Consider the following 11706-nt stretch of genomic DNA (forward strand, 5'->3'; position numbering starts at 1 on the left):
AGGGAAAGGCTGTCCCTAGTTTTATAATCCGAATTTCTTCTCGTTGTCTACGGAAAGGTTTACTCAGCGACGGACTATTTGTGTGGTGATAAATCTTTTCGAGAATTCTAACTTTCATTGCTAAAATAGAATGATCAGGTGAATTAAAATGTTTGTATAAAAGCTGCTGACTACCATGATTTATTTGAAATCGACCTGATATTCTTTTGTTTAGCCATCCCTTGGTTTCACCGACATAAACGAGTCCACACAGATTACATTCTATTCCATAGACAACATTAGAAGATTTGCAGTTCAGATTTTCCCAAGTTTTGGTATAGAGCTCTGTCCAGTAAGATTACTGGTGAAAGAAGTGTTAGTGATCAAAATGTCAAAGGTTTTACAGTTTTGTACAGAACATTTTGAAACAAAAGACATGGGATCGGAAAAGGAATTATCAAAATATCTGTAAAAGAAACCTTACATTCTTTCAATTTGGTGTATGATGTATTGGTTTTATACCAAAACTGGGAATCTGAAGACTGTACATATGAAATATGTTTAATATCCCTGAGGATTATCCGAGGGGCACCAAATGAACTCCTTGAGCCTGTGTCTCTTACAGACTCAAAGGAGTGACGCCTTTTTATACTGGGCGACAGTAATTAATTAAATAACACAGAAATATTTCTTTAAAGACTATGGCTGCTACAACCACCAAACGGCCACAGAATTCCACGCATGTCCATCACCATCATTCCCACGGAACACAATCCACTCACGAGGCGTCAGTGGGAGAAAAATTCTCATTCTACTACGACTACCACACGGTACGAATTCTCATCACTTCTAGTGGGCAGACTTAATTCAAGATTATCAGATACCAGTGAACTTGTAGTGAATACTTTTCCTTCACAAAATCAGTAGTTTGTCCTTGCAGGTAGTCTGATGTTTGAATTATTTGTAAAGTAAAGTTTGCTTATTTAGGACAAATTTTTATGGCCTTTTTAAAACATTTCATTGCAGCATGTTTTGTCAGTAAGATCTGGACATACATGTTACCTGTATAAAACAAGTTCCCAGGAACAGATGGACATTCATTCATCACATGGACTTCATACAATCGAGGTAAAACATAATTAATCAATATGCTAATTATCAACTAAATATAGTCCAAAATTATGATCAGAAAAAGTTAGTCACAACATTGAGCAAATCTAGGAATAACTTATTGACAACTAAAACTTTAAGTTTTAAAACTTTAAAACTATAGTTCTTTACAAATAGACAAAATAATCCGACAAGGATGATTCATGTTTGCCTATCTGTTTCGAAAAAGAGCGAGATCTCATAATAGAACTTGAAAATAGGTTCACTGGAATTACAAAATGTTTAACAAACATCTTTTTATAAAGTGGAGAAAAGGAAGACGTAAAAAAAATATTTGTTACAATATAAAACTAAAATTCAATTTCTTGTAAACATTCGATTAGGACGCATTAAGAGCCATTTTCTGTAACCACTTAAACTCTGTTGCCATACATGGTCACCGATTTCGATGAAACTTCACCAATTATTAGTACTTGCCTCCAGAAACATATATCAAATAAATTTTCGTTGCTACATGTATGTGACTTGGTTGCCATGGTAACGGTCGTAAAGTTTTAAAAAACTGAGATTTTCAGCTACTTTAAATCTTTATTGAGCCTTACAGAAACTCATATAGATCATTATATAGAAAGCAAACAAACCATTCTTACAAAAACATGAAACCTTGTTGCCACTTATACTGTAAAGAAACTGTTTGGAATATATCTCTAAGTAAGTGGTAAGCAAGGATACATTTGAAATACATTTAATATGCTGAATTATGCTACTAAACGCTCAGTATTCACTAATAGTAGATGTTACATGCTCAAACAAGAACTTAAGAAAAACAATGAAAATGCTTGAGCTTATGTATATAGGTATAAGCAAAATAATTCTATAAATAACTTTTAAGGTTGCCATGATAACATAGTGTAGCAAAGTAAAATTAGTAATTTAGATTGAGTTAATGCTACTGTCTTGAGAGAAAACATGAAAATTCAAGACTGGCAAATATGCATCCTTAGGACCTTGCAACAACAACACTCTAAGAAAAATTGGGATTAATTGCTACTTTGCGGTGTTACCAAGGAAACAATGTACGAGGTTGTTAAAAGGGAATAACTTATTATGAATTTAATTGCCATAAAATAAAGGAACATATAATATGACTAACCTTGAGTAGTCATTATCTGGTAGAACTAAAGTTGAATATCATATACTGATAAAGTTTGATGAAGAAAACAACACTGTTGCTGTGGTAACAAAGAAGGGAAAATGTTCGCTTTCGTAATTTTTAAACCCTGTGTGCCGGCTTCTTGCATCCAATTAGAGATTGGATGATAGTCAAAATTAAAAGTTAGCTATATGTTAGCCGTTCATAAATATCAATCATAAAGTGTTGGGAATCAACATTTTAGGGTATGTATCCAAGGAAACAAAATATTTTTCAGATTTTTAGGCATATACTTTCTGCATGTTTCCACAGCAACACTCTATTCAAAGAATCTGATTTGATTTTTTTTAAATGAAAAAAATGAGGACCACACCAGCACCTTTAAAAATTGATCATCAGTTATATGGAAATATGCTTTTTTAAAAGGTAGGATCAGATTTAATCACACAGAGTCTAAAATTTAAGGGGTTCTATAGTATAAAAACCCTGGTAACCATTGCCAACCATATCATAATTTGTTCTTGGTATTTGTTTCAAGGCTCTTTTCTCGATTATTTGGTCAAATTTCATCCTATGATTGCTTTTTATTTTTATGTGTATGACTTTATAAAATTCATTGAATATTATTTTATACTTTTTAATATTTTGTTACCATAGTAACATATGTAAAAGTTGATATACCAAACATGTTTATCATGCATTTAAGACATCAGGTCTTCAATTTAAGGAAACAATCATTGTCAATTGTTTGCTTTACCACAAATGTTAACTATGGGGCTCGAAACATGTTTAAAAAATGCCATTTTTTTAAAAACTTTCTTATACTTTATGTCGTTTGTAACATGCAACATAAAGAAAACAAACTTTTTTGTCTTGAAAGAAGTGGATGAAACCCTTTAATTATACGCTTGATTTAATACATATTCCTTAAACTTTTTCCAATTTTATTTTTTACAGAAAAACGTAATCGATATCATCGACTCCAATCCGACAATGGTCTCCATGACACACGATGAAATGGTTGCCATGTATGCATCACTTGGACATGTATGTAACCCAAAGCGTTACACAAATATTTATCAGTTCAACTAGTTGCGTCATCAAATAATAGGATTCCATTCATTTTTTGTTCAAAATAATTTATTAAATTAAAGTTTGAAAAAATTGTTCTGTTTTTCTTAATATTTATAACTATTATTCACTGCTCAATGGCCGTAGGACCGAGTTTTGGGCAACATTTGCAGCTCTTCACCGGCAAGTGGTGGCGTCTCCATTTGATTGAAAAATTCCCGAATGGGACGTTAAACAACATACAATTAATCATTTAAAATGTGTACCTAAAGTAAAAGTACGTTGGGTATTCCAAGATAACACTTCTTGTCACCCTGTAAATTTTTAACTCAGATGTTAGATCTCTACTGGATTTTTATTTTCCAAGGATTAAGATTAAGGCCATAATATGTTTTACGGTGTGACCGTTGGGGCGAGCGCAGTTACTTACTATCATAAACCTACACATATATTGCCTATCATTCAAGGAAAAAAAAGAAGGCAATAAAAAAAATCACTTCCCAAGCATCAGGATCGAGATTCCGAACTTCTCGGAAGTTTCCGACAAAATCGGAAATACCCGAACCGTTACAGTGACGAAAGTATGACGTCAGATAAAAAGTTCTGTTGAATTAGGACGCAAACGGTATATTTATGGCATGGAGATTGCAGCAAATCGTTGTTTGCAATTTTTTTCAAGTTAGTTGTTGCTATGTTTTAGCCACCATGTTGTTATGCACCGCAAAGGATTATTGGGAGTTTGGAATTTTTTCACGCGGTGAGATAAAAATTTCTTGGAACAATGTGCAGATTTCAACCCGAATTTCCTCCGTTCGTACACGTAAGTCTATTGAGCTCGCTACGCGAGCGGCGCTTCGCGTCGCCTCGCTGCGCTCGCTATTAGGCTTCCTCTAAATGAAACTTAAATTCGTTGGGGCAAATTTTCGTGGATTTCATTACCTTTACACGTTTGTGGGGACTTGAGTTCGTGTATTCTATTAAACTGTAAAAGGAAACATGGCTTTGTAACCATGATTTATGAATTCGTGGAGGATATTAATATGTGGGTGTGAGCTACGTGTACACACAAATATCACTAAAACAGATCTACCACAAAATAAAGACTCCATTAATAGATAAATCTGACGTACAATTACAGAAAAGCACATGAGAAGTGATTTCATAGTTAATAGTGGAAAGAAATATCAAGTAAAAGTGAGCTGAAGTGACATATTATGTAGAGTTCATAGAGTTCAACTAGCTCTGGTTTTTATGTTCACCATTTAACACGAATGGTAGACCACTTTTAAATCGGAGGATAATTTAAGTTTAAGCCACAAATGCAAACAGACATTTACTCTGATAAATTGTCTTATAATTACAGAACCAACATGCGATGTTTAATCTTCATAAGGGTAACATATCTCAAGTAAAAGAGAAAGAATATGCTGCAGACTTAAAGTGAATTCGATTGAGGCCAGTCTCCTGTTGGCATGTTGTTGTGTTAGCCAGTGACATCGGCAGGGCGCTTGATTTTAAATGTAAGTGTTGTAACTTCAAATCACATAGTGGACATCCCCTATCTAAGCAGTCATACAGATTCACACCATTAACTTTTTTTTCATTTTTGTATTCTAAAAATTTCTCTACAAATATTCACAAAAAATGGCCATATTTCATAATGTTTCCTTATTGTATGATTGATCTTGGCTTTACATGCCGTAATTGAAGGATATTTTTAGAAATGACTTTTGTTAAAACTCTTTTGCTCATTGTGGCTCCGCTCTACCCCTGGAAGACAACATGTGAATAAATTAGAATTCCACTACCTTAGGTATTTTCATACTAATATAATTTTTCATAGTTTTGCTGTCTTTTTTGAAAAGATTTCCTTCATGTACCTATAAAATAATTAATATTCAATTTTTGATCCACACTTGCCCCTTGAATCATGATTTAACAAACGCAATATCTACACTTCGTCAGGAAGCTTTCACATTAATTTAATTTCTTTTCTGTTCCAGAGGTTCTCCAGTCATTTTTTTTTATTTTATTGGTTTTTACGACGAAGATTTTTAAATGAATGGCAAAATCCAACTCTTACTACAGTGGAGCCTCATTTATCCGGACACTTTGGTATTTAGTCAATTTGTTATATGTGAAGCGTCCGGATATCTGAATTACCATTTAAACAAGATACAATAACATTAAAAAATTCTGTTCCGATGAAAAATCGTCCGGATACTGAAGCATTCGGATATCTGAAGGTCCACTGTATTTTGTTATTATCTCCTCTTTTATATCCCCTTCATTTAAACTATTTGCATCCCTTTAAATTAACAATGTATTTTACAATATTAATAAGTTTGGTTTAAATTTGCTCATTGGTACAGAAAGAAGACAAATTTCCAAAAGGTTTACGTCAACAACAACGACAGACAATGGAGAACGAAAATTAATTTTGCTCTGTTAAGTCGTCAGAGTATCTTGATTTGACTGTGACCTTGATTTCGGCGCATAGCAAAGTCACATCACGATTGCACGTTTTGTCTGTATGATAAATGTAATGATTTATTCCTTAAGTCAACTTCCCTTACCTTTGCAGCAATAAACCGTATCACTTGCATACGGGGTTTATATCTCTAAGTTGATTCGATAGGCAAGAGCATGTTCTATTTATGAACGATGTAAGTTAATGACGAACAAGTTGATAAAACAAGAATATCAGCAGTCTCGTTCAAAAGTCATCATTTGGTGGATTCTTAAGAATTTGTCGGTAAATATAAAATCAAGAATTAAGTCAAATGCTGACTGACATTTATCATACTAATTGTTATGCCATTATTTACACACTTAATTGTCGACGGATATTTTCCGTTAGTTCCCGACCATGACAGGAATACACAGCGGTTGGAAGCAGTCGTCAGGGGATGCACACTGCTCCATCGCACCCGATCCCACCTATGATGTCTTAGAGGTCCGTATATCCCTTGCCGTTCGTTATCTTCATTAATTCCATTACAAATATACTTATTCATTAAAACAGCCGCTTAGTGAGCAATTTCATTCATCTCTGTTTTTAATCTGATCAACTTTATCGGAAGACAAACACATATTAAATCTCACGGCAAAGAATATAGTTTCTGATGCAACTCAAACTTCAAGATTAAGTTCAAGAGAAAAAAAATAGAAAAAATAATTATAATAATAGTTTACTTAAAGAACAAAAGGGCCTTTGCAATAAGGGAAATATTTGTTTACCAAAAAGCCCTAGCCCCAAACATCCTAAGGTTGTTCCAAAATAAGGTTTTAAAACGTAAATCAAATTCCAAGTAAAAAAGAATAAGGGTATAAATTTTGGGTCCCTAAAAGAAGATTATTTCATATAAAATACAACTGTGAGATATATCTAAATAGGAAAAGGGTAATTTAGGTACCGGTAAGTAGTGTACCTCGTGGGGATGTTCACTCCTCCATGGCACCTGATCCCACCTCTGATGTTTTGGAGGTCCGTGTTTCCCCTGCTTCTATTTTGTATTGTTTTGTGACTTTGATATTGAATACTGTTCGTTAGCTCTCTATCCTTCATTACATTTATTCGCCATATAAATGCAGCACGTTTATTTTATTTTTACGAGCATTTTTGTTTTCTGAGTATAGCTTTGTTTTCTTTGATATTTTCTAGAAAAATGTGGATCGTGAATAACCTGGTCCTAATTTTATATGTGAATCTAATTTAATCACAAATATCTTATCCTGATAGTCAGTTAGTGCTCACCTTAAACTACTTACGGCCGGTAAACGGTACCATTTATGTTCTCTCTGAACTTTCACATAACATTTGTCCTAAAAATTAATTTTTTTCAGCAGATATAAATAATATGTGTCCTTAGGAGCAAGATGCAGGAAGCACGGGCAAATTAAAGCCTGAAATTGATAACAAAAAATCCTCTTATTTTGTAAATATAATTAATTATTCATTAAGGCCTAATGAATAACCACAATTTAATTTAATTGCTCCATGAAATCAAAAGTAATAATCACTAATAAAGACTAAAAACCTTTTTTTTTTTCATTTACCTTAGGGAGTGTTTTCAAAGTTGAAAACTTTATTGACGATTTTAATGGCACGAAAAATGACAACCACTATTTCTTCTTGAAATTCAATATATAAATTTTTATATTACAATATTAAATAGGGGCACTGCACTTCTTAAAAGAAGTGGATGAAACTCATAATGTAATTCGCTTGAAGGAGTTTATCTTGTTTTTAATGTTTTACATTTTAATTTTTTTCAGAAAAATGTGATCGATATCATCGACTCCAATCCCACAATGGTCTCCATGACACACGATGCTATGGTTGCTATGCATACAGTACTTGGACATCTATGTAACCCGACGCGCTACACCCATATTTATCAGATTAACTAGTTTGCAAAAGCAAATTAGTGGGTTCCACTCATTTACCTTTATTTGTTAACAAATGATTGATGATATAAAAGCTTTAAAGAATCTTTTTTTTTTTGTTTTGATTTTTCAAACATTCATAAAGAACAAATTGTAACAAGGTTTACGAGAGGTATAAAGTGAGGTAATGGTCTAGAATATTATATGTTCTGTGATACTTTTTATTTCATGATTTCTTGGATACATTGTGCTGATATATAAATTAACCTGATTTGGAAGATATTGATTTTTTTTTAATTATGTTTGAAATTCCTTTGCTTTTGATCTGAAAGCTGAATAAGGTTCACTGCTCAAAAGTTCTTTTTTTTCGATTTTTTCCCTGCAGACTATTGCTATCTACCTGCCGTGCCAATTTTAACCAAGTACTTCATATTTTAACTAGTACATGTATATGTTTGGGGGTGAAGAGAACAAAAACATCATTAAACAAAGATAATATTAAAAATAATCCTGAAATAGGGACAAGCATAACCTCAGAACTTTAAGGGGGATGTACGGCCACTTTTAGTGCAGTGAGAGCAAAATGTAAACATTTCTTCAAATGGCTAAAATATATTATATTTTGATCAAATTCTAAGTCTTTTTGATAAAGATACAATAAATATGCATAACCGAATGCATGTTGTGCATATATAATCTATACTTTTGCAGAAAAATGCTTTTGATATGCTCCTTAGAACTGCGCAGCTACAGAATTCAGCAGAGCCTTAAAAAATCCAAAAAAATATGCAAACTGTGCATTAATGTTCTCTCTACAACCATTTGTTGAGAAAATGTCTAAATTTTGCACTTTTAAATGATAATTTCAAGTTCAAAACAAGGTACCGTTGTCTTCAAAAAGAGGATAAAGAACCATGAAAGTAGTTCATGGATAGCAGCACGTGGTCTATTTTTAGCACAGAATCTTGTTTTCCAGACCTCTTCTTAATATGGAGGGGCATAACAATCTTTAAATGTAGAAGAGAATTACAGTTGCAAAATATTTCAAATAATATGAACACTTTTAAAAGAGTGTGGCTTGAAGTAATTTATTTAGTATTATTATCGAACAGTTTATAAATAGTTTACGTACTGATATAAAAAAAAATTAAACTTTTTGATTCCAGGTAAGGAAAAATGAGAAACATCAACGCTAAAAATTAAGAGTTTGTAAGTTTGCCACAGATAAATTATATTATCTATTAAAATTTTAATTATCACCAATAAATTAAAACACAAAGAAATTAGACACATAAAATTGATACGAATGACCTTCTTTTAGTACCTACTAGCACGAAGCGTTATCAAAAAGTTCGCGAAATATCTCTATATCTAGAAAACCACAATTCAGATTAGATAGCCAAACACAAGTTCTATAAATAGCATATGCTGAAGTTTTGCTCCTTTTTTTGTGATGTCACAATCTGAAAATGATGTCATTATTCAGGTACTTTTGACGAAAAATGGTTGTCTCAGTGGAACTCGTTCAACAAACGACTATAATATTTATGGCACGTGTATATCTTAGAAATGCCTTTGAAGTAGCGTATAAGAATGTGTTCACAGTTCATTAAATGGCTTCCTATAATTTCAATCAATGATTGGATATCGTTTTAGTGAAGGAAGGCAGATGGTTAAATATGATACTTGTTATGTTGCCCGGTGAAAGCAAGTTTGAAAAGGGATGTGTTTTTAATAAAGCAATATGCTATCAAAGACCTTCAATCAAAATTTTACAATTTGAAAAATACTTGAATATTACAATTGTACAAAGTAAAGAGAAAAAACCAACATATAAACATCTTTAAAATGATGTTTGGTGGTCCTCCCAACTCAGGGAAAAATTATTGGGTCCGTATTTATAGGTGAGAAAAAATTCCATAAATTTTTAACAGATTTGTTGACGGAAGAAAAAGAAAAAAATATCGTGTAATGGGATATTAAAGAAATGAGTCGGGCCATTTCTAAGCAGTAGATCGGGAGAGAGGGCAACCAAATATTTTTATAACAAGTGGTCTTATAAGGCTAGTACATGTTCCATCACATACTTAGTAATGCAATTTTTTTTTAATCTTTGACACTATTTTGAAAAACAAACATAGGATTTTCGGGGCGGAGGTGGGGGTTGTTAGCACTAACTTTTTTTGCGATGATAGATATAATGAGTCATAGAAACAACTCATTATATTTTATCAAGCTTCGTATGTGTTCAATGAGCGAGAGCTTACAAAGTTGTCAACATAATGAGACATGATGCGTTTTTGTGTCCAAACATGACCCCATACAATGTGTGGGTCATTGCAAACATTCTAGCTATTTATGTGAGGTGCCTGAAGGAAATCCTATAACTGACTATTTTTTCTATCTAACTTCTAAACAAAATAGACATATGTACCAACTTTTCGAATGTAAGACATGTAATTACAATTTATTTTTCATGCACTGCATATTGTTTAACATTTTCAAATTAAATGCTAAGCATCCTCCTTGCAGTGCCCCGTTTGAAAATAACTTCTATCGCCACAGAAAAAAGACCCACCGTAAACACCTATGTTTAGGACATTTTTATCTTTTTTTCTTGAGTTTTAAAGAAACCAACAAATTATCAAGACTTGTTCCATAAAAATTAAATATAATCATGGTAATAAACGGATCTATCCACTGCAGATATATGCACATGCCAGTCATGTGCTTAGTGGAATAATATTAACGAGGAATTTCGAGTTGTAAACAGAACAGTTTTTCCCGATTTGCTGGAGTGAGGTTAAAATCGCGTTTTTTCATTAATCAGACGATGCGATGGAACAAATAAAAGTAGTAAGTAATATAACCTAATGATTATTACTTAGTAATTTCTTGTCTTGATGTTATTATGGTCGCATTTATTCTAAAATCATTGTTATTCGAACTCTGTGTGACAGAGGAATGGCGGACGAAATAAACACATGGCCTCAGGAAGACACCCATATGAAAAATGAAATTTTCAAGAATTATGCATAATGACAAGAAAAAAAACGAAACAAATGGTTGTAGCCATATTATCAATGAATCAAACTAACTCCATTTTCAATGCATTTTTCATCTCATGAATGCTGTAGCTGCGCAGTTCTAACATGATTAATTTTCTTCTAATTAAGACAAAATAAACTTAATTATTTACTAATTTTGGTCTCAAACAGTAGGTAATTAGTGCATTAGCACTTTGAGTAACTTTGAGCTAGTTTAGTAGAGTATTAAGCGCATTCTTGGTAAATTTTAGTTTACACCAGACTAGATCCAATATGGCTTGTACATCCCCCTTAAGGAGATAAAAGCATATAAAAATATGAAAAGTTAAAATATAAAATGTATCTCGGGAAGGGTTATTTCGAACAAACTTGAATCAACACTACCCGAGGTTGCTCCAATATTTCTGTGACTAATCTTAACTTAACTAGATTTGGCAACAGTTTTCCTATATTTTTAACTTTTAATTTGCCTAGTTCTGCTAGCGGCACAAGATTTGAACCAACATTATCTGAGGATGTTTCTGAATTAATATGTAAAATCAAAACATTGTTGTTCTAGAGAAAAATTGAAGAATCTTTTTATTTCTTTGTAAACATTTTAAAACCTGTAGTAGCCCAATCTACAAATGCTCATCATTATATGAACTAATTGAAGTCTGCATTACATAATGTACCTGAAGATGCCTCTGAGTTTACATTATTATGATTAAACACAGCTTTGCTGTTGTTGAGAAAGTTTTTAATGTTTCTTCTTAAATATGTAAAGTAAAACTTTGATTGTCCCTTGTTGCCCCGCCCTGTCCCCGGGGGTTAAGAATTGTAGACACTTGATTCTACACTACATTGGTACGTTTCAAAAATATTACCATTCATTCAATCATAGCTTCTCCGTTATTGAGCAGAAGGTTTTGTTCTTAAAATCCTATATATTCCTATGCAAATCTTTGATTGACCATT

The 11706-nt window shown here is 32.6% G+C and overlaps 1 protein-coding gene across 1 annotated transcript; it reads left to right on the top strand.

Annotated features, from left to right (window-relative positions):
* The first annotated feature begins 680 nt into the window (after window positions 1-680).
* LOC134249483 (uncharacterized) lies at window positions 681-3355 on the top strand. The gene is made up of 3 exons (XM_062731832.1): window positions 681-809; window positions 1006-1107; window positions 3200-3355. The coding sequence occupies exons 1-3, from the start codon at window positions 681-683 to the stop codon at window positions 3332-3334; spliced, it is 366 nt and encodes a 121-aa protein (XP_062587816.1). The 3' UTR covers window positions 3335-3355.
* Window positions 3356-11706: the final 8351 nt, after the last annotated feature.

Source organism: Saccostrea cucullata, unplaced genomic scaffold, assembly GCF_032062105.1.
Source record: "Saccostrea cucullata isolate Sc308-1 unplaced genomic scaffold, CSIRO_AGI_Scuc_v1 ctg17226, whole genome shotgun sequence".
NCBI lineage: Eukaryota > Metazoa > Mollusca > Bivalvia > Ostreida > Ostreidae > Saccostrea > Saccostrea cuccullata.

Bases quoted from the DNA above. Each gene is read 5' to 3' on its own strand.
- LOC134249483 (XM_062731832.1), top strand. From the start codon at position 681: ATGGCTGCTACAACCACCAAACGGCCACAGAATTCCACGCATGTCCAT. The intron at 810-1,005 runs GTACGAATTCTC...ATTTCATTGCAG, and splicing joins TCTACTACGACTACCACACG to CATGTTTTGTCAGTAAGATC. The intron at 1,108-3,199 runs GTAAAACATAAT...TATTTTTTACAG, and splicing joins ATGGACTTCATACAATCGAG to AAAAACGTAATCGATATCAT.